Source organism: Urocitellus parryii, chromosome 4 (genome assembly GCF_045843805.1).
Source record: "Urocitellus parryii isolate mUroPar1 chromosome 4, mUroPar1.hap1, whole genome shotgun sequence".
Classification (NCBI taxonomy): Eukaryota; Metazoa; Chordata; class Mammalia; order Rodentia; family Sciuridae; genus Urocitellus; species Urocitellus parryii.
In genome coordinates, this window is record NC_135534.1 from 211,425,546 (window position 1) to 211,447,528 (window position 21,983).

Consider the following 21,983-nt stretch of genomic DNA (forward strand, 5'->3'; position numbering starts at 1 on the left):
CAGTAGCCCCTGCTCTTCCCTCCCAGGATCCCCTGCTCTTCCCTCCCAGGGTCCTCTGCTCTACCTCCCACTTTTCTTTGCTTTCCCTTCTGAGGATTCCTGCTCTTCCCTCCCAGGGTCCCTGCTTTACCTCCCACTTTTCTTTGCTTCCCTTCTGAGGATTCCTGCTGTTCCCTGTCAGTAGCCCCTGCTCTTCCCTCCCAGGATCCCCTGCTCTTCCCTCCCAGGTTCCTCTGCTCTACCTCCCACTTTTCTTTGCTTTCCCTTCTGAGGATTCCTGCTCTTCCCTCTCAGGAGACCCTGCTCTTCCCTCCCAGGGTGCCCTGTTCTCAACTCCCAGGATCTCCTGCTCTTCCCTCCCAGGGTCCTCTGCTCTACCTCCCCCTGAGTCCTCACTCTCACAGCCTTCCCTATTGTGTCCCCTACTTTGAGGCCATGGCTCTGTTCTTTGACCTCATCAACAGTTACAGCTCCGCTTCTGCCCCAGGTCTCTCAGCCCTGCCCTCCCTGGATTTTTGCTGCTCTGATACTGCCTTCTCCCCTGCCCCCACCTTTGCCCTCTGACCTGCGCTGCTCTGATCACAGGTTTGCAGGTGGTGCTCAAGTCCATCATGAAGGCCATGGTTCCACTGCTGCAGATTGGGCTGCTACTCTTCTTTGCCATCCTCATGTTTGCCATCATTGGCCTCGAGTTCTACATGGGAAAATTCCACAAGGCCTGTTTCCCCAACAGCTCAGGTGAGGTCTCCTATCATCTCGGCTCAGTTGAGGACGACAGATTTATCCATCCAGGAGACAGGCACCACTGTAGGTGCTAGAGAGAACTGGTAGGTGCCAGATTACTGAGACAGAAGATTATAACCGGTAAACGAATAATAGACACACAAATAAAGTAATACAGATTGTAGCCACTTCTGGAAGGAAACAAAAAATGTATTTGAAATACAGTAATTTAGTGTCAGCTCATTAGAAGGTAGCCAGGGGAGGCAAAGGCTGAAACAGGATCCAATGGGAGGATATCTCAATCTTGGAGAGATGGCAGTGGCCAGGGCCAGGGTTTGGTAGAGGTAGTTGGAATGAGCCATATTCTGGGTACTTGTAGGTAAAGCTATAAGGTTTTCCTGTTGAGTGTAAGAGAAAGAGTTAAGGAAGACAGTAAATTTGAGTCTTGAGCGCTCAACACATTAAAGGAGAAAACCCATGTGATCATCTCTTAGATCCCAAAGAGCATTTAATATAAGTTAGTCATGATTTATTTTTTTATCATTTTTTCTGGTACTGGTATGAAACCCAAGGCCTTGTATATGCCAGGCATGCACTTTGCTGCTGAGCCACATCTCTAGCCCCTAAATTATTCATAACTTAAAAAAAATTTTCATCAAGCTATAAATGAAAGATACTTTTCTTAAATTCCCTAAAATTTCCTGCAAACATTGAATTTCATTGTGAGACCTTTTCCTTCAAAGTCAGGATCAAAGCAAGGGCGTAGCTGGTCTGCATGGCATTGGCGGTGTGACTAGTGCAGGAGACCAGAAGGAAGCGAGAGTGTCAAGTCAGACAGGAAGAAACCGTCCTAGTTTACAGAGAATGCAGTTGTGTACAGAGACAAATGAGGACTTCCTTATGAAATTTATCTAGATATTTGGAAAGGGAGAAATAAACTTGTGTGGCCAGTTTTGCCTTCTAACCCTGGGAGGACTTGCTTTCCATCCTTGCAGTTCCTCAAATTATCTCCTATGTTGATAGGAGGGATTTTCATATGTTGGTACACATTTTCATAAAATTTTCTTGTCTTGCCAGTGGAATTTTGGGAGTGAAGAGGCTAAACACTCTATATCATATTCGGTTAACTGTCTTGTCCCAGAGGTTAGCAGTTTTTTTTTTTTTGTACTGGGGATTGAACCCAGGGTCTCATGCATGCCAGGCAAGTATTCTACCACTGAGCTGTGTCCCAACCCTGATGTCTTCTTTACCACCTCTCTAGGTGGTCTTTTGCTGCCCACTACATTGCAGGAAAGTAGAGGGATCCCCACTCTGTAGGGGCCAGTGCAGTGTTGACTGGGCCAGGAGGCCTCCAGTTTCTCTCTGGGCATCTGTTGAACTAACTCTCAGTTATCCTGTGTGCAGGTCCAGGACTGCACAGTGTCTGAGTCTAGCTTTATACTAACCAACCGCCTTGCTGGCTCCAGAGTGACAATCAAATCTTCACGTTAGAAGACTTTTGTGGTTTGTCTATGAGGGAGAGGAGAAATCAGGGTGGTAGTGGTAGGAAGAATTGGAAGGTAGGAGTTTGTTGGTTTTTATTTTAAAATGAATGGGCTTCTGAGCTTGTTTAAATGATGGTGGACAGGTTCCCAGGGAGAGGGATATAGTGACCAGAAGTCCTAACAGGGTGGGCCCTGCCCTCGGGTGGAAGCAGGGGCAGGTGGGAGGAGAGTCCTGGTGTGGGTGCGAGGACTGGTTAGGCAGTTGGTGAAGAGTGTCTGGAGGTACCAGGTTCCTGCTGCCTACAGTGCACTCTCCAGCACCCAGGAATCCCAGAGGGGTTGGAGAACTTTGTGTTTCTGAGCTCAGGATCTGCTTCATTTTCCTCCTCACAGATGCAGATCCTGTGGGTGACTTCCCCTGTGGCAAGGAGGCCCCTGCCCGGCTGTGTGAGGGTGACACCGAGTGCCGGGAGTATTGGCCAGGACCCAACTTTGGTATCACCAACTTTGATAACATCCTGTTTGCCATCTTGACAGTGTTCCAGTGTATCACCATGGAGGGCTGGACTGACATCCTCTACAATGTGAGTTGCATCTTGGCCCTAGGCCTGAGGTGGGCTTGGGAGCTCCTGGGTTGGTCCCTCTTGGGGTCCCATTTGGGGGCACTTCTGACGGAGAGCCTCTGTACCACCCTGAGAGCCCCTTCCTCCACCCTGGAATAAGTTTCAGGGCCCTTTATCCAGATGGTGTATCAAAGGCTTCTGCAGTCAGTCTCAACTCAAGCTCTTGACCTAGGTCTTCCTCAAGTTGCTCTGTGAAGGTGGGGCTGTGGGCCGGGGTGGTGGGGCAGGGGTGGAGGTCAAAAGATACTGTTGCAGTCAAGATGCCGTTGATGGTGAAGGTGCAGCAGCACAGTAGTCAGTGCTCATGTGAATCTGTGCCACATTAGGCTTGGGAGGTGTCACATGCCTCCTGACTCCTTGTACAGGTGACAGGACTAGGTCATGGAGAGACTAATCTAATTCACCCACGCCAGGCCTGCAGGCAGCTGACTGGAAACCACTGTTCACACCACATCTGTGGGGTCTTCTGGGTGGAATTGAGGGCCAGTGAGCTCTAGGGCCTCTTATTGAGTCCAGGCTGGTGAAGATGAGGAGCAGGGGAAGGTTTGAGGTGGCACTGAGCTAAGGCCCAAGGAAACCTCCTTGGTCGTGTTGGGATTCTTGGAGTTGAGGCCTGGTGCTGTCTCTTCTTGGTTTTCTCAGTCTCATGAAGCCAGCCCTTCTCAGCAGTTCAGAGCAGTCTAGGTTTGGTGACCATAATGGAAGTCCAGGATGACCCATCTCACGTCCATCTCCCTCTACCTGTGATTCCTGGTGAACTCTGCTCTTGACTCCTGAGCAAATCTCTTTTATGTGAAGACCCCCTGCTACCTTGCATTCCTCCTGTTGAAGTGCTGTGAGGACAATCAAAGCAGTGCCCTGGGACTTTGGGAGGTGGAGAAGGAAGGTGCCTGTGAGCCAGGACTCTGGGAAGGTTTGGCTGGTAGACTCTTAGTTCGGGGTAGCAGAGGTTGTGTTCTGCTGAGTGCTGTTGGGAGTGGGGGTGGGGTGCTGCAACATAAGATGGCAGAGTCTGTGTATTGTGAGGGTGGGCCTGAACCACATGCGCCTGGGGCCCTGTGCCTCTTTCTGAAGCTTCTCACAGCAGTGTCCGTGATTGCTTGTAGATAGGAGGAAAGGAAGAGAGTGGGACCGTCTGCTCTGCCTACCCCACAAGTTTGTGGGTGCCCCAGGATGACCTTAGGCTGATGTTAGGCAGGTTCTTGGTAAGTGCTTGCTGGGCTGATCTGTCAAGCTTGTTGAGCAGGAAGATGGCAGATGAGTTAAGGAAGAGCTGGCCCAGGGCCCACTGAACCAGATTCTTTGTTGAGCAAAGGTCTGTCTGATGACAGGCTCTGTGTGGCTGAGGGAATGAGAACAGGGACAAAGGCAGCAATGAGAACCATGGCTGTTCTCTCCCTTTTACCAATTAAGGGGCAATTTCCACAAGGCAGATCCTAACAATAGCTCTGAACTGTCCACATTTCTCTCCCACCCAAAAGGAGGACTATAACCAGGGCTCCAAATCCCTCAGTGTCCTTAGGGGCTTCACCAGCAGCCACGTGTGACTCAGGCTTCCTGTCTGTGTTTGTGCCTCCCTTAGGGGATAGACAGGAACCAGACCTGGGCAGGAGGCACTGGCCAGGAAGGGACACAGAGGTTTCATCCAACCCATATTTGATAGGGCCCACGGGCACTGGGCACTGCATGTACCTTGGCAAGTAGGAGGCGCTAGATGTGTGAGGGTTTAGATAGTGGCAGTGCTCTGAGGGAACAAAGGAGAGTGAGCAGTGGAGATTGACGGGTCAAGGGCCGGGAAAGCAGGGCCTGGTGAGGGCTGGAAGTCAGATGCTGGTGCTGTAGGATGTGCTTTGCAAGTTTAGATGAGGCACAAGGGTGCAGTGGTGGCAGTGAATGGTGAGGCTGCCACTGTGCAGGACCAGAACAGGTGGCAGGACCTGGCTGGGCCCTCTCTTCCACACTGCCAACAGTGTTCTCATCAGCTGTTGGAGATTGGACAGGGTTTTGGACTTGTCATTCATCTCCAAACCAGGGAGAGGGGCTTTGTGGTCTCTTGAGACTTATACTTCTGGCATGGCCTGCAGCAGGGGTGGGGGAGAGGTGGAGCTGGTGAGGATGAGTGTCTCTCATACTGGCTCTAGTCGGGGAGAGTGGGCAGCCAGGACAGAGCAATGGGTCTCAACAGCATCTGTTCAGAGTGGGCTGCTGAGAAACTGGTGGCGGAGGGTAAGGGTTGTCCCTCTGAGGAGAGACTGTTTGCCTGTGGAGCCAAACAGGGCCTTAGAAGAACCTGCAGAAGTGCTGTGTGGGAGAGTCAGAGGGATGAGGTTATCTCAGGACAGCTCCACACAGGGAGAGCTGGCCTCTCCCTGCCCCCTCCCTGCCCTGTTTTGGCAGCTTAGGGTCAGTACCCTCAAGCCTGCAGAGGAAGGAGAAACAATGCTGGGCATAGGGAACGTGATGGCCATGCCTTCCTTTCTAAGGAGAGGGCCCAGCTGTGGCAGGCAGCTTAGGAAAGCAGCTGTTGGCCTGCAGTGTGTCAGACAGTTTGATTACCATCCAGCCGGGACGCTTTTGATTGCTGAATCAAGACTCTTTTCAGCTTGAAGTGACTGTAGAACTTTCTATCACCTACGAGTTTGAAAAGTCATGGGACTTACCTAAATTTTCAACACTGGCATGGGAAGGGTTACCTGCTAGGTTCAGAGGCATGACAAGAGGTAAACAGTGTCCGCTAATGATTCTGTGCATGTGAGTTAGTGTGTTATTGTACTAGTAATAAGCATGTATGAGGAAAGAAGTGTTCAGCTACTTGGCTGTGGAGGCTATATTGATGTTAAACCAATTAGTGCTTCTCATGCATCAGATGCACTATGTGAGAGGAAGAGAAGGGTCCCTGATGATGTGGCTGGAGCTCCTGGGGAAGGAGGTGTCCTTCACTCAGAAGAGAGAATTGGGAGCAAGGTGTTCCCTGGCTTTGTTTCAGTGGAGGGTGGTAGGAACTGGAGCCTTCTACCATGTAAAGTTTCCAGTAGCTTCTTCATCTAAGTTGAGGTGATGGGCATGTGAGAGGGTGCTCAGGGGGACTGCAGGTCAAGGGTGTACATGTAAAGTCAGTGACATGAAGATGGTGGTTAAAGTCACCTGAGAAGTGAGTGTAGATGGATAAGAAGAGAAGCCTGAACACTGCTCCTGGGGAGTTCCTGCACTGGGAGGCCAGGGGGAAGGAGGGAGTCAGCAAGAGGCTGGTGTTTCCTCTTGGGCAGGCACGATATGGGAGAGAACTGTGTCTTGGAGAGAGGTTAAAGAGCTCTGAGAAGGTGACTGCTGGGTCAGATGCTGTCCAAAAGTCAAGGAAGATAGAAGAGGAATGCTGACCATTGCACCGGCTGGCACGATGAGGTCCTGGGTAGACTTGACAAGAGCAATCTTGGCGGTGGGGATGAGAACCTGGACCCTGGGATAAAGTGAAGGGAGGTAAGGAAGTGAGGATGCAGTGTAGACCCTCCTTTCTGGGGGCAGAGCAATGGGAGGCAACTGCAGGGAGATACAGGATGGAGAGAACCGGGTTTTCTTCACTCTTTTGCACATGGATATCCACTTTTTCCATTTGCGATTCTAGGGATTGAACCCAGAGCCATTCCACCACTGAGTTACAGTCCCAGTCCTTGTTATTTAAGATAAGGCCTCTCTAAGTTGCCTAGGCCAGGCTGGCCTCCTGCCTCAGCCCCCAAAGAATTGGGCTTACCAGCATCCTCCACTGTGCCTCTCTGGGAACTGGATTTTTAAAATTAAATTTTGAATTTTGAGACAACTATAGATTCACGTGAAGTTGTCAGACCTTACAGATGCATCCCATGTGCCTTTTCCCTGCTTTCTCTCAGTGGTAACAACTGGCAGAACTTATTCGACATCATAACCAGGCAATGAGATGCAGCATTCACCCTACTCAGCTCTGACAGCCTCTGTCTTGTTTGCCCTATCTGCAGTTCTGCCATTTTAAGAGTCACGTAGATAAAACCACACCGTACGTTGCTTTCTTGGTATTGGCTGTTGTCACTCAAGTAGATTCCCTGGAGGTTACGCAGGTTGTCCTGTTGGTTTTTCCAGAACTGTTTGGTATGGATGTACTGCAGTCTGCTTACTGTTCCCCTATTGAAGGACAAGGGGTGTTTCCATCTAGGGTTATTATGGACACCATTGCTACACATTTGCATACAGGTTTTTCTACACACAGGTTTCCATTTCTTTGGAACAAATGCACAAGAACTTTCTGTGTTGCATAGTAGTTGCATATTTAGGTAAGAAACTAAACCTTCAGGGCTGGGGAATTGGAGCTCAGCAGGAGACCAGACTGCCCAGGATGTGTAAGGCCCTGTGTTTGAGCCCTAGCACTGCAAAAAACAAACAAAAAGAAACTCAAACTCTCCTGAGGACTGTGCCCTTTCACATCCCTTCAGTCGTGTGCGAACAGTCTGGTCTTCTTGCGTCCCTGCCAGAGCTGCTGTGGCACTGTTTTGTTGCCATGGCTCTGACAGGTGTGTCATTGTGGCTGTCATCTGTATTTCTTGATGGTTAGTGATGTTGAACATCTTTTCCTGCTTGTCTGCCACTTGCCCTTTTTTTGGTGAAATGACTCTCTATGTCTTGTGCGTATGCTGTTTGAAGTCCTCTTTCAGTGGAGTCTTTAGGGTCCCTTGTGTATTCTAGGTGCCAGTGCCTTGTTAGATATATAGTCTGCAGATATTTTCTCCTTATAGGTAGCTTGTCTTTTCTTGCTCTTTCACACAACAGACATTTTGGTTTTGATCAAGTCCAGTTTATCACTTTTTCCTTTTGTGGATTGGACTTTTGTGTCTGGTAAGATTTTCTACAGTTTTGTTTCCCCTGAAAGTTTTATTGTTTTGTTTTCCATGTATATCTATGGTCCATTTTGAGTTGGATTTTGTACAAAGGGGAAGATTTAGGGGAGGCCCTTGCCTTCCCTCCCTGCTGCCTGGGCATGTGTCCAGTGTCTCCAGCCCCGTTTGACAAGAAGGCTGCATTTCCTCATTTGAACAGCAGAAGTCATCTGAGCATACTTGTGTGGATCTCTTTTAGTTCTGTGTCTGTCCCTTTCTCTTGATTCCTGTTGTTGTCTTGAAGTTTTGAAATAAGGTAAACCGATTCTTCCCCTTTTATTCAGTTTGGGAGAATTAATGTCTTTATTAGGCTGGTTTTCCCAGTCATTAAACAAGGGAGTATCTTTCCATTTATTTAGATTGTCATTGATTTCTTTCATCAGGATTTTGTAGTGTCCAGCATATGAGTCCCCTATACCTGTTTTATTAGTTAAAGATATTTTTATTGTTAAGCTTAAGAGTTCTCCATGAGATTTGCAGATGTTCCCCATCCCATTCTCTGTGTTTCACTTTTGTTCTGTTGATAGTGTCTCAAAAGTGTACAAAATTTAAAAATTTTCATGATTTTTTTCTTTTCTTTTCTGTGCATTTGATGTCATACCCAAGAAATAATTACCAAATTCGACATCGTGAAGCTTTTGTGTTATTTTTTTAAGACTTTAATTTTTTAAAGATTTTACATTTAGGTCTTTGATCCATTTTGAGTTAATTTACTCTTTTGCATGCAGATTTCCAGTTTCTCTACACTGTTGAAAGGACTGTCCATTCCTCTCTGAATGGCCTTAGCATCCTTGTCAGAAATCATTTGACCTTATATTGAAGGGCTTATTTCTGGGTTCTATTCTATTCCATCTGTCTATAGGTTTTGACCTTATATTTTATGATTTTTATTTTCAAAAAGAAAAGTGGGTTATTGCACAGGATACAACATTAAGCAGCATTATTTGAGTACTGCTGTTGAGAGCAGACATGTCGTCATGCTCCAGGCAGCGCAAAGGCCCTCAGACCTCCACTGCACGCATGATGTCGGCTTCAGGCTGGAGTGGGCTGGGTGCTGGGTGCTCGTCACCAGGCTGCCGTGGTACCGTCTAGACTCACTTTGTGAAAGGGCTTGTAATGAATGGATGCTGAATTTTTTCAAGTGATTTCTCTGTACTGATATGTTCATGTGACTTTTCTCCTTTATTAATATGGTGAAAAATCAATTGATTTTTGAATATTGGACTAGCTTTGCATTCCTGGAATAAATTTTACATTGTCATGGTATATAATTCTTTTCACATATTGTTGTATTCTATTTGCTTATGTTTTTATTAAGAATTCTTGTATCTGTATTCATGAGGGATTTTAGTCTGTGATCTCCTCCTCCTCTTCCTCCTCTTCCTCTTCCTCCTCCTCCTCTTCCTCCTCCTTCTTTTTCTTGTCAGAACTCTCTGTCTGATTTTGGAATCAAAATAATATAAGCATATAAGCTTCATAAAATGAATTAGGAAGTATATTTATTCCTTGTTTTCTGGAAGAGGCTGTCTATTGGAATTCTACCGTGAACTTTCTAGGTGTAGAGATTTCGTTCTGGAGTCTATTTATCTGTTTTATGCCATGCTGGGATCCAGCCCAGGCCCTTGCACATGCTATGAAGTGATCTACCACTGAGCTGCACTCCTGCTGTGTTTTTTTTTTAAATAATGCTTTTATTAGAATATAATTTGCATACCAGAAATTCACCATTTTAAATTGTGTATTTCAGAGGTTATGTTCAAAAATATATGCAATCATCACTATTACCTAATTTTAAAACATTTTTATCAATCAAAAAAGAAACCCTGCACATTAGCAATCAACCCCCATTACTCCATTCCTTAGGCCCGGTAATCATTGACTTTTATGTCTCTGTATATTCATCTTTACCAGACATTTCTTTTTCTTTCTTTCTTTCTTTTTTAAAAATACTTTTTAGTTGTCAATGGACATTTATTTTATTTATTTATATGTGGTGCTGAGAATCGAACCCAGTGCCTCACACATGCCAGGCAAGTGCTCTACCACTGAGCCATAGCCCCTGCCCAGCCAGACATTTCTTATTTGTAGAATCAGACAGTAGGTGGCCTTTTGTGTTTTTATGTCCACATTATATCATTACTGTCCAGTATAATTACATTGTGCGTATATACCATGTATTGTTTATATCCCATCATTGATGGACTTTTGGATTGTGTCCTTTTAAAATTATGAATAATGCTGCTAAGAACATTCATATACAAGTTTTTGCATAGGATGTCTTTTTGTTCCTCTTGGGTATCTGCTTAAGAGCTGAATTATATGATATTTTTATGTTTAGCATTTAAGAGACCACCAAACCTCCTACAATGGCTGTACCACTTTATACCCCACCAGCTATGAAAAGGTGTCCCTGTTTCTGTGAATCTCACCAGTGCTTGTTTTTGTCTGTCTTCTTAATTCCACTCCTAATGGTGTGCAGTAGTATATAGTTTTGATTTATTTTTATTTTTTATAGTTATTCTTTTTTATTGGTTGTTCAAAACATTACATAGCTCTTGACATCTCATATTTCATACTTTAGATTCAAGTGGGTTATGAACTCCCATTTTTACCCCGTATACAGATTGCAGAATCACATCGGTTACACATCCACATTTTTACATAATGCCATAAGTTTTGATTTATGATGTTCAGCATCTTTTATACCTTCTTTGGGGAAATGTCTATGCCTATCCTTAGTCACTTAAATTGGGTTATTATCTTTTTATTGTTCACTGTAAGATTTCATTGTGCATTTTGGATATTATTCCCCTTTCAAATGTATGATTTTAAAATATTTTCTCCTATTTTGAAGTTGTCTTTTTGCTTTCTTGATTGTGTCACTTGGAGTGCAAAAGATTTTTGTTTTGATGAAATCTAAATTTTCTGTTTTTTCCCCACCATTTGTGTTTTTAGTGCTATATCTAAGAATCTATCGCCTAACCAAGGTTATATATGTATGTTTTATAGAGCCATGACTTTTTTCTATGGGGATTTTCTAGTTTCTGCTTTTGTATCTGGTTTTGTGGTCCACAGAGGGTTGATTTTTTTAAAAAAATACTTTTTGAGTTGTAGTTGGACATGATGCCTTTATTTTACTTATTTTTATGTGGTGCTGAGGATCCAACCTGGTGCCCCTGAGGGTTGATTGTTATGCCTGGTGTGAGGTAGGGCCTAGGTTCATGCTCTTGCATGTGGAGACCCACTAGTCCCAGCACCATTGATTGAGAAGACCATTCTTTCGCCATCGAATTGTCCCAGCAGCCTCATTAAAAGTGCCTCATCATGTAAGTCAGGATTTAGTTCTAGATCATTAATTCAATTCCATTGATCTCTGTCTATCCTTTTGGGGAGAATTTTTAAAAATATTTTTAAAGTTGTGGGTGGATTTTATTTTATTATTCATTTATTTATTTATTTTTATGTGGTGTTGAGAATTGAACCCAGTGCCTCACATGTGCTAGGCAAGAGCTCTACCACTGAGCCACAGCCCCAGCCCACTTGGGGGGAGTTTTTAAGTTATTATTTCATTTCCCTTCACAATTATAGGACTATTATTTTACATTGAGTAAGTTGTGGTCTTTAGAAATTGGTCCACTTAATTCACATTGTCAAATATATGTATGTAAAGTTGTTTATAGTATTCTTTTATTATCCTTTTGATGTTTGCTGGATCTGCCTCATTACTAATTTTGATAATTTGCATGTTTTTTCTTTTTTCTTAGTATTGCTACAAGTTTGTCAGTTTAGCTGATTTTCTTCAAAGAATCGCTTCTCATTTTTGTTGATTTTTTTTTCTCTATTATTTTTGTTTTCAATTTTGTTGGATTTTACTCTTATTTATTTCCTGCTGCTTGATTCTGGCTTATGTTGTTTTCTTTTTTAAAAGTTTCTTAAGGTGGAAGCTTAGGTTATTAATTTGAGATTTTCCTTCTTTTGTAACATGGATGTGTGATATAAATTTCCCTCTTGGCATTGCTTTAGCTATGTCCTACAAGTTTGATATATCGTATTCTTTTTAAAAATTTTTTAGTTATACTTGGACACTATATCTTTATTTTGTTTATTTATTTTTTTATGTGGTGCTGAGGATTGAACCCAGGGCCTCACATGTGCGAGGCAAGTGCTCTGCCACTGAGCCCCAGCCCCAACCCCTGGTATATTGTATTCTTATTTTCATGCAGTTCAGTGTATTTTTTAAACTTCCTTGTGACTTCATCTTTGACCCATGATTTATTTAGAATTGTCTTCTTTATGTTTGAGTTACTTCTTATGCCTCTGTTATTTCTAGTTTGATTCTATTGTAGTGGAAGAATACACCAAATTGTAAGAATTTGAATTCTTTTACATTTGTTGAGTTTTGGTATATAGTTCAGAGTATAGTCCATGTTGGTATTTGCACTAGAAAAGAATGTGTATTCTGCTGCTGTTATGGACTAGGTGTATAAATGTCAATTGAATTCTGTTGGGTGATGGGTTGTTGAGATTTTCTGTGTCCTTGCTGATTTTCTGTCCAGTTCTTCTATGGATTTTTGAAAAAAAAAAAAAAAGTGAAGAGGTGTCCAACTTTGTGACTTTGACTGTTTCTCTTATATTGTAGCACTTTTGTTGGTTGCATATACATTTAGAATTGCTGTCTTCTTGTGGATTGACTCTTTTTATTATGTGCATTCTGCTGTATTTCTGGTAGTTTTTTGCTTGGAAGTCTACTTTATCTGATATAGCCATTCCACTTTTCTTTCAATGAATATTTGTATGAAATACAGTTTCCCACCAGGCACGGTGGCGCATGCCTGTAATCCCAGGGGCTCTGGAGGATCACGAGTTCAAAGCCAGCCTCAGCAACTTCATGAGGCACTTAGCAACTCACCAAGACCCTATCTCTAAATAAAATATAAAAAAGGGCTGGGGATGTGGTTAAGCACCCTTGGGTTCAATCCTCAATACCCAAAGTACAAACAAACAAAAAAGATCATTTTTCATATTTGGCTTCCAACTTGCCTACATTTTATATTTGAAGTGAATTTCTTCTAGATAAGTTCATTTTTAAATCCACTGTGTAGTCTTTATCTTTTAATTGATATTTTCAGACCATTTACATTTAAGGTGCTTATTTATATGTTACATTTGCCATTATTCTGTCTGTTTTGTTTACCATTATTCTGTCTGGCTTTTTGTTCTTTTTCCTTGTCTTCCTGTGGGTTAGCTGGCTTTTTATTTTATTCTTTTAAAATCCCATTTTAATCTACCCATGCACGTGTATCTTGTAGTGGTTGCTAGCTGCTCTGAGTCTGTGCTCATGTTATCACATCACCAGATCAAGTGAGGAGAATAAGCCTTGCCTTCTCTGCGTTTCTTTATCTTCTGTAACGCGGTTACCTTAAATGTGTCTTCTCTGCATATTTAGAACTGCATGAGATACTAGTATAAGTTTTGCTTCGATTATCAAACATAATTTAGAAAACTTAGAAGGAGAAAGAAAATATATTTATCCATAATTTATTCGATCTATGTGTTTCCTTTCTTTCTAGTGGTCAGTGATTCCTTTTTTAAAGTTTCATTAGCCATTCTTCGAGGGGAGCCCTGCTGGTGAATGACTCTTTTAATCTTCCTGATCTTTCATCTGAATGTCTTGATTCCCCAGCTCTGTTTTTGAGGTGTGCAGGTGTCTGGGTCAACAGTTCTTTTCTTTCTTTCATTCCTGCTTGCTTCCCTGGCTTCTGATGGTAAATCTTTTTTTCTTGGTACCAGGGATGGAACTCTGGGGCACTTGGCCACTGAGCCACATCCCCAGCCCTTTTGGTATTTTATTTAGAGACAAGGTCTCACTGAGTCTTGTTTTTTGCTGAAGCTGGCTTTGAACTCACGATCCTCCCGTCTCAGCCTCCAGAGCCACTGGGATTACAGGCATGCACGGCCTGATGAGAAGTCTTTTGAATTGTTTTCCACTAAAGTAAGGCACAGTAACTTCATGGAGGGAGGTGGGTGAAGATTGGTGAACAGTGAGAGAAATACCCAGTCTGACACATAGGCATCAGATGTATACCTCAATCTAATGCAGACCTGAGTGTCTAAGTGTCAAGTGTGCATGTGTGTCTGTATATACACACGCCTAGGGAGAGAAAACCTTGCTACTTTCAAGATTTTTTCTTTGTTTTTAGTTCTCAGAAGTTTGACTCTTAGGTGTCTTGTGGATTACTTTTTTTTTTTTTTTAGAGAGAGAGAGAATTTTTATATATATATATATATGTATATATATATATATATATTTTAGTTCTCGGCGGACACAACATCTTTGCTTGTATGTGGTGCTGAGGATCGAAACCGGGCCGCACGCATGCCAGGCGAGCGCGCTACCACTTGAGCCACATTCCCAGTCCTTGTGGATTACTTTTATGCTATTTGGAGTTTGCTCAGCTTCTTGAATCTGTGGTTTAGTTTCCCTTGCCAAATTTGGAAAGTTTTTACTGATTGTTTCTTGAAGGATTTTCTTAGCTTTGTCCTCTTTCTCCTGCTGCCTGTGATTCTGATACTATGAATATGGATGTTTCTTTTTGTTTTGTTTTTGGTACTAGGGATTGAACCCAGTGGTGCTCTACCACTGAGCTACATCCTCAGCCCTTTTTATTTGAAGACAAGAGTCTCACTAAGTTGCCAAGGCCTATCTGGAACTTGTGATCCTCCTGCCTCAGCCTCCTGAGTAGCTGGGACTCAGGCGTGTGGCAGCATGTCTGACTTGAATGCTGTGGTTCCCCATATTTTTCAGTCTCTGTTGTGGGTGTGTACACCTAGATATACAGTTACAGAGATATACATTAGATTGATGTATGTATCTGATATATGTTAGGTGAAAGGGGCTTCGTTTGCAGCAGTCTCTCCTCTTGCAAGGAAGACAACTTTGAGGGTGGCCTGCAGGGAGGTTGGTGGCTTTAGTGCCCTTCCAGTCCGTGGATCTGAGCTGCAAATGGGTCTGGGCAGAGGTGTCCAGGAACATGAACTGCAATGTGAGTCGGGATCCTGAATGTCTGATACAGGTTGGAATCCAGGGGTTTTGGTGACCGTCCTGAAGTCAGTGTTCTGGGCTCAGAAGCTGCAAGCTGTAGTCATTCCAGGGGACTGAAGATCCTCTAGGGATAGATTCTGAAAATGCTGCCAGGGCTGATAGATGCCCAAGGGCAGGCGTCCTAACAGTGGCTCCTGGAGATCAGCCCCAGCTGTAGGCCATGTTCAGGCTGGCCTCCTGCCTCTATGCCGCTGGGTGCTCTGGACCTCAGCTTGAGGACTCTCTGAAGGGAGGTGTGAAGGCCCAGGTTGTACCCACCCTCAGCACCCATCTGCCTCTTGGTTTGCTTCTCACACTAGGCTCACATAGAGAAAGAGGTTCTCTACTGCTCGCAGCCACGGTTCCTGGGACCCAGAAACAGAACAACAGCTGTGGAATTAAATTGGATTCAGGGGAGCTCACCCTTTTGTAGGCTGTGCTATAAAAAGCAAAGCTCTGGGGGAGATGGCCTTTCTTTGCCTCAGCTATGCAGATCACGTCTGGGAGCTGGGCTGTGTTGGGCACGTGGTGAGAACTATCCCTTGTGGGTGCGTGGAGAATTCAGTGTGGAGGCTCCCGTGGCCTCTGGGTTGTGGAGCTGCTGCAGATGGATGTCTGGGTGTGGACTTTAGAGCCCGTGGGGCTCTATTGGGAAGAGATGTCAATGGAGCTACTTAGGGAGACTGAGAATGTCCCATTAGGGAGGAGTCCCAACAGACAGAGGCCAGGATGCAGCCCTTGGGGCATCTGGAGCAGCCTTTAGCTCGCTGGGCCTACTTCTGAGCTTTTCAATGTTCGTTGGCAGTGACTGGCAGGGCTAAGTATCCCTGGTCTTCTGGGGGCCTCAGCCCAGGGGAAGCTCTTTAGGGCAGAGGCAGGTCTGATAGGGGGTCCCAATTGACCTCTGACCTGCCTGGACTCCCCTGGCAGGTGTTTGCTTCTGAGGAGGCCTATAAGGGGCCAGCATACTTCTGTGGCCAGGGCTGTCTGTCCATCCTCCCTCTTTTCTTCCTCTTTGCTTCTAGACAAATGATGCAGCTGGAAACACCTGGAACTGGCTCTACTTCATCCCCCTCATCATCATCGGCTCCTTCTTCATGCTCAACCTTGTGCTGGGTGTGCTCTCAGGGTAAGAGCCCTGTGGGACTTGTGTGGATTCCCTGTGTTCTCAGACGGAAGAGAGCAGGAATGGAGTCAGACATGGGCACACACGATGCGGTTGTTCCCAGTGTCCTGGGCACTGGGGCCTTTCCTTGTGCCACCATCATGACTTATCCCTTGGCCAACCCTTCACCTTCTTCCCCCTTTTACATCCTTGCGCTCCGCTCTGCCTCTGTTGTGGAGAGGGGCTGCAGCTGCTCCTCACCCGGGTGTGGTCTATGCTGGAGTTTCCGGGCAGCCTCCGTGGCCATAGAGAGAGCAGACATGGCCCTCAAAAGTCTTGGCTCTGCACCCCACCTTAGCCTAGCCTCACCGCCACCTGGCCTTTTGTGCTGAGCTCCTAAGGAGAGCTTGGGAGTTAACTTTATATTACTGTGACCAAGATACCTGACATAAAACCTAAAGGAGAAAAATCATATTCTGGCTCAGAGTTTCAGAGGTTTCAGTCCATGTTTGACCGATTCCATTGTTTTTGGGCCTGAGGTGAGGCAGAAGGGCATGGTGGACGGGCGAGGTGGAGGGAAACTGCTCAGCTCATGGCATCTGGGAGGGAGGAGTGGGGAGGGACCAGGGACAAGGTATGATAATCCCCAAGGGCACAGCCGCAAAGACCCATCCTTCAATTAGGTTCCTCTGGCCTTCAAATAGTTAATCCACTGACCAGGTCCGAGCCCTCATGATCTAATCACGTCCCAAAGTCACACTTCTGAACTTTGCTGCACTGGGGACCAAGACCTCACACATGAGTTTTGGGGGATACTTATATCTAAGTCATAGCAGACACCCTGTGTCTCTCCCTTCTGTCTACCCTGAAGCCTCCTGCTCAGGCCTAGGCTACTGGGTGGGCTGCAGGTAGAGCCTGGTAGCTCCAGGGGGAGCTGCCATGGTGGCCAGAAAAGAACAGACACAGGGAGGACGGCACTGGCCACAGCCCACATGCTCTGGTGCTGGAGTGATCCTTAGCTTCAAACCTGTCATATAAGGGACCTGATTGTCATTGCTGTGTCTTCCCATGCCCTCCTCAGAGACGAGCAGGGCCCACAGCACAGGGGATAGTTCAGAACTCCTAGTCTAGTGGGGAAGCCAGTGGAGGTCTGGGGCTCAGAAAAGGCATGTGAGGCGGGGGCATCTCAGCTGAGACCCAGAGAGGGACTAGGAGTGAGCCAGGTGAAGGGAGGAGGGTCTTCCAGGCAGAGTTCCTCTGCCGCAGGCTCAGCAGTGTGGACAGTGTGGCACTTGTGTGCTGCGGGGATTCTTGGGGATGGAGCCAGGATTGTGGTGGGGAGAAGGCTGGCAGTCACCAGGGTTTGGAGAGCCATGGCCCCTGCTGAGGACACTGCACATGGGAAGACTGACCAGAGAACATGTGGGTTCCCAGCAGCCGGGAGAGTGGCCCTCTCTTGGGCTGAAGGGAGCTACCTGGAGGTTTCCAGCAGCCTTCACCTCCTGTCTAGCCCTTTATCTCTGGGGCTGCTCCCCTGGGAGGCCTGGGGTCTTTGCACTGATTGCTGTTTGCCTCCCTGGCCCTGCTGGATGCAGGGAGTTCGCCAAGGAGCGAGAGAGGGTGGAGAACCGCCGTGCCTTCCTGAAGCTCCGCCGGCAGCAGCAGATCGAGCGGGAGCTCAATGGGTACCTGGAGTGGATCTTCAAGGCTGGTGAGAATCTGTGGGAGCTGGATGCTGCACTGGTGATCTGCCCTCTGTTTCTCTGTGTTCCCAGTTTGCTCTGCTCCCAGTGGCTGTCCCTGGCTATGGGGTAGAGCTCAGTGCAGGGAAGCTGAGATGGCTGGAAGGAGCTGGGACTAGAGGAGGCCTCTCTCTCCAGCTCACCCAGGCTCCTGGCACCAGGCAGCCAGATGGCACTGACTACACTGGGCTTTTCAGTAGATGATTTTGGCATGGTCATGTTAGACCTGAGTGCCCTGCCCTTGACCTCAGCTCCTTCCAAGCCTGGCTCTGGGCTTGGAAACCCTGGACTTTCCAATTCCCCTCCTGGCCCAGCCAGTGCTCTCCTTCCTGTGGACACTGTCCATGCCACTTGAGGGTTCACAAATGCTTCCCCAGTGATGAACTCACAGGTGGGCAGAATGTAGATGGGGACATGGGATGGACTCAAGACAGCTGGCCTCTCTGCATGGAACCCTGTCTAGGTCTTAGAATCAGGGACCTAGCCATAGGCTTGCTGGCTGCTGAAAGCGTAGAAGTAGAGCAGAGGAGAGGATACTGGGTGACTTCCAAAAAGGGGTGTGCCCTTGTCCAGGGTGTTCCTGGGGACAGGCAGGGCAGGCTCTGACTGGAGGCTGTGTCCCTTCACAGAGGAAGTCATGCTGGCAGAGGAGGACAAGAATGCAGAGGAGAAGTCCCCTTTGGATGGTAGGTCATTTGATGGCACTCCATCAATGGAGTGGGGGCTCGGGGGTTGAGTGGGCAGTGGTGCGTGTTCACCTGTAATTATTTCCACACACAGTCTGCTGTGCCAGGCACCTGCAGGTTAGCCATGGTCACAAGCCATGGGGCCCTGAGGTCTGAGCCTGGGCTTCCCGATGTGCACACCATATTGCTGTGGAAGGCGGGGCTGGACAGGGCTGCTTCTGGAAGCTTTACACCTGCAGGCCTAGGGACCTGGAGTACTGCCGCTTCCAAAGGCTATGGAAAGACACCTGGGGCCAGAGTGGGGGGTTGGTGAAGGCAAGCATTGCAATGTTCATGGTACAGTTGCTAGCGCTGCCCACACCTAAGGCTCTGAGCAGGTCCACACTGGCCCCTTGGCAGCCCTAGCCTTGTCACAGATAAATGTTCCTGTGTCTCCCTGGTCGCCAGGCCCCCTACTGACTTTATTTTGGAGGGAAAAGAAAGCAGACCCAACCTCAGAATTTCTTGTCCCTCCTGCCCAAGGACTGGGCCCATGGGCACCAGGAATCGTCCTTAGCTCCAGCTGTGACAGAAGCTGAGGAAAGTGGCCAGTCCAGGGGGAGGATAACTCCCAGCTCCATGGACGGACACCCCAGTTCTGAGGTGGGTTGCCTGAGGCTGCAGCTCATGCCATCGCCGTGCCCTGTGTTTACAGCCGTGTTGAAGAGAGCCGCCACCAAGAAGAGCCGCCACGACCTGATCCACGCTGAGGAGGGGGAGGACCGGCTTGCAGACCTCTGTGCCGTGGGTGAGTCTGTCCTCTGGCTGCCAAGGGGCTGTGGCTGGACCTGCTGCTGCCGGGGTTCCTTCCTGCCCCAAGCCTGCTCAGGTCTTGGCACATGCTGCAGGTGTCTGCTCTTGGCTCTGCCGCCCTGTGGACAGAGTTCAAGGGCCACCAACAGTGAAGGGACAGTTTCCACTGAGGTCTCTCCTCTGTACACACACTCAACCCCTCAGAGGACACACGCGCACACACTCCCTCAGAGGACACACACACACACACACACACACACACACTCTCTCTCTCTCTCTCAGAAGACACATGGGCACACACACTCTTTCTCAGGACATACGGGCACACACACTCTCTCAGAGGACACACACGCACACACACTCTCCCTCAGAGGACACACACTCACACACACACACTCTCTCTCTCTCTCAGAAGACACATGGGCACACACACTCTTTCTCAGGACATACGGGCACACACACTCTCTCAGAGGACACACACGCACACACACTCTCCCTCAGAGGACACACACGCACATACACTCTCCCTCAGAGGACACACGCGCACATACACTCTCTCAGAGGACACACACGCACACACACACTCTCTCAGAGGACACACGGGCACACACACTCTCCCTCAGAGGACACAATCACACACACACACTCTCTCTCTCTCTCAGAAGACACATGGGCACACACACTCTTTCTCAGGACACACACGCACACACACTCTCCCTCAGAGGACACACACTCACACACACTGTCCCTCAGAGGACACACACGCACATACACTCTCTCAGAGGACACACACGCACACACACTCTCCCTCAGAGGACACACACTCACACACACTCTCCCTCAGAGGACACACACGCACATACACTCTCTCAGAGGACACACGTGCACACACACACACACACACACTGTCCCTCAGAAGACACACATGCACATACACTCTCCCAGAGGACACACACGCACAGACACTCTCCTTCAGAGGACACACACTCACACACACTCTCCCTCAGAGGACACACACGCACATACACTCTCTCAGAGGACACACGTGCACACACACACACACACTGTCCCTCAGAAGACACACATGCACATACACTCTCTCAGAGGACACACACGCACACACACACACACACTCTCTCTCAGAGGACACACACGCACATACACTCTCTCAGAGGACACACACGCACACACACACACACACACTGTCCCTTAGAGGACACACATGCACATACACTCTCTCAGAGGACACACACGCACGCACATTCTCCCTCAGAGGACACACACTCACACACACTCTCGCTCAGAGGACACACACTAACACACACTCTCCCTCAGAGGACACACACACACACACACACTGTCCCTCAGAGGACACACACACACACTCCCTCAGAGGACACGCACGCACACACACTCTCCCTCAGAGGACACACACTCACACACACTCTCGCTCAGAGGACACACACGCACACACACTCTCCCTCAGAGGACACACACTCACACACACTCTCCCTCAGAGGACACACACGCACATACACTCTCTCAGAGGACACACGTGCACACACACACACACACACTGTCCCTCAGAAGACACACATGCACATACACTCTCCCAGAGGACACACACGCACAGACACTCTCCTTCAGAGGACACACACTCACACACACTGTCCCTCAGAGGACACACACGCACATACACTCTCTCAGAGGACACACGTGCACACACACACACACACACTGTCCCTCAGAAGACACACATGCACATACACTCTCTCAGAGGACACACACGCACACACACACACACACTCTCTCTCAGAGGACACACACGCACATACACTCTCTCAGAGGACACACACGCACACACACACACACACACTGTCCCTTAGAGGACACACATGCACATACACTCTCTCAGAGGACACACACGCACGCACATTCTCCCTCAGAGGACACACACTCACACACACTCTCGCTCAGAGGACACACACTAACACACACTCTCCCTCAGAGGACACACACACACACACACACTGTCCCTCAGAGGACACACACACACACTCCCTCAGAGGACACACACACACACTCCCTCAGAGGACACGCACGCACACACACTCTCCCTCAGAGGACACACACACACACACACTGTCCCTCAGAGGACACACACGCACACACACTCTCCCTCAGAGGACACACACACACTCTCCCTCAGAGAACACACACACACACACTGTCCCTCAGAGGACACACACGCACATACACTCTCTCAGAGGACACACATGCGCACACACATACACACACACTGTCCCTCAGAGGACACACACACACACTGTCCCTCAGAGGACACACACACACACAGTCTCCCTCAGAGGACACGCACGCACACACACTCTCCCTCAGAGGACACACACACACACACACACACACACTGTCCCTCAGAGGACACACACACACACACTCTCAGAGGACACGCACGCACAAACACTCTCCCTCAGAGGACACACACGCACACACACTGTCCCTCAGAGGACATGCACGCAAAACCCTCCCCCTCAGAGGACATGCATGCACACATACTCTCCCTCAGAGGATGCACACACACACAAACACACACACACACTCTCTCTCTCTCTCTCCCTCAGAGGATACACACACACACTTTCTCTCCCTCAGAGGACACACACACACACACACTCTCTCTCTCTCTCTCCCTCAGAGGACACAAACACACACACACTGTCCCTCAGAGGACACACACACACACACACACACACTCTCCCTCAGAAGACACACACACACACACTCTCCCTCAGAGGACACGCACGCACACACACTCTCCCTCAGAGGAC

The 21,983-nt window shown here is 47.6% G+C and overlaps 1 protein-coding gene across 1 annotated transcript in view; it reads left to right on the forward strand.

The window, feature by feature from the left end:
* The first annotated feature begins 435 nt into the window (after window positions 1-435).
* Window positions 436-21,983, forward strand: part of Cacna1b (calcium voltage-gated channel subunit alpha1 B) — a 144,706-nt gene continuing 123,158 nt past the window's right edge. The window contains exons 1-7 of the mRNA XM_077797372.1: window positions 436-487; window positions 586-738; window positions 2,601-2,791; window positions 15,838-15,941; window positions 17,513-17,628; window positions 18,289-18,345; window positions 19,040-19,132. Coding sequence (XP_077653498.1) covers window positions 436-487; window positions 586-738; window positions 2,601-2,791; window positions 15,838-15,941; window positions 17,513-17,628; window positions 18,289-18,345; window positions 19,040-19,132 — 766 coding nt within the window. The remainder of the gene's footprint in view (window positions 488-585; window positions 739-2,600; window positions 2,792-15,837; window positions 15,942-17,512; window positions 17,629-18,288; window positions 18,346-19,039; window positions 19,133-21,983) is intronic.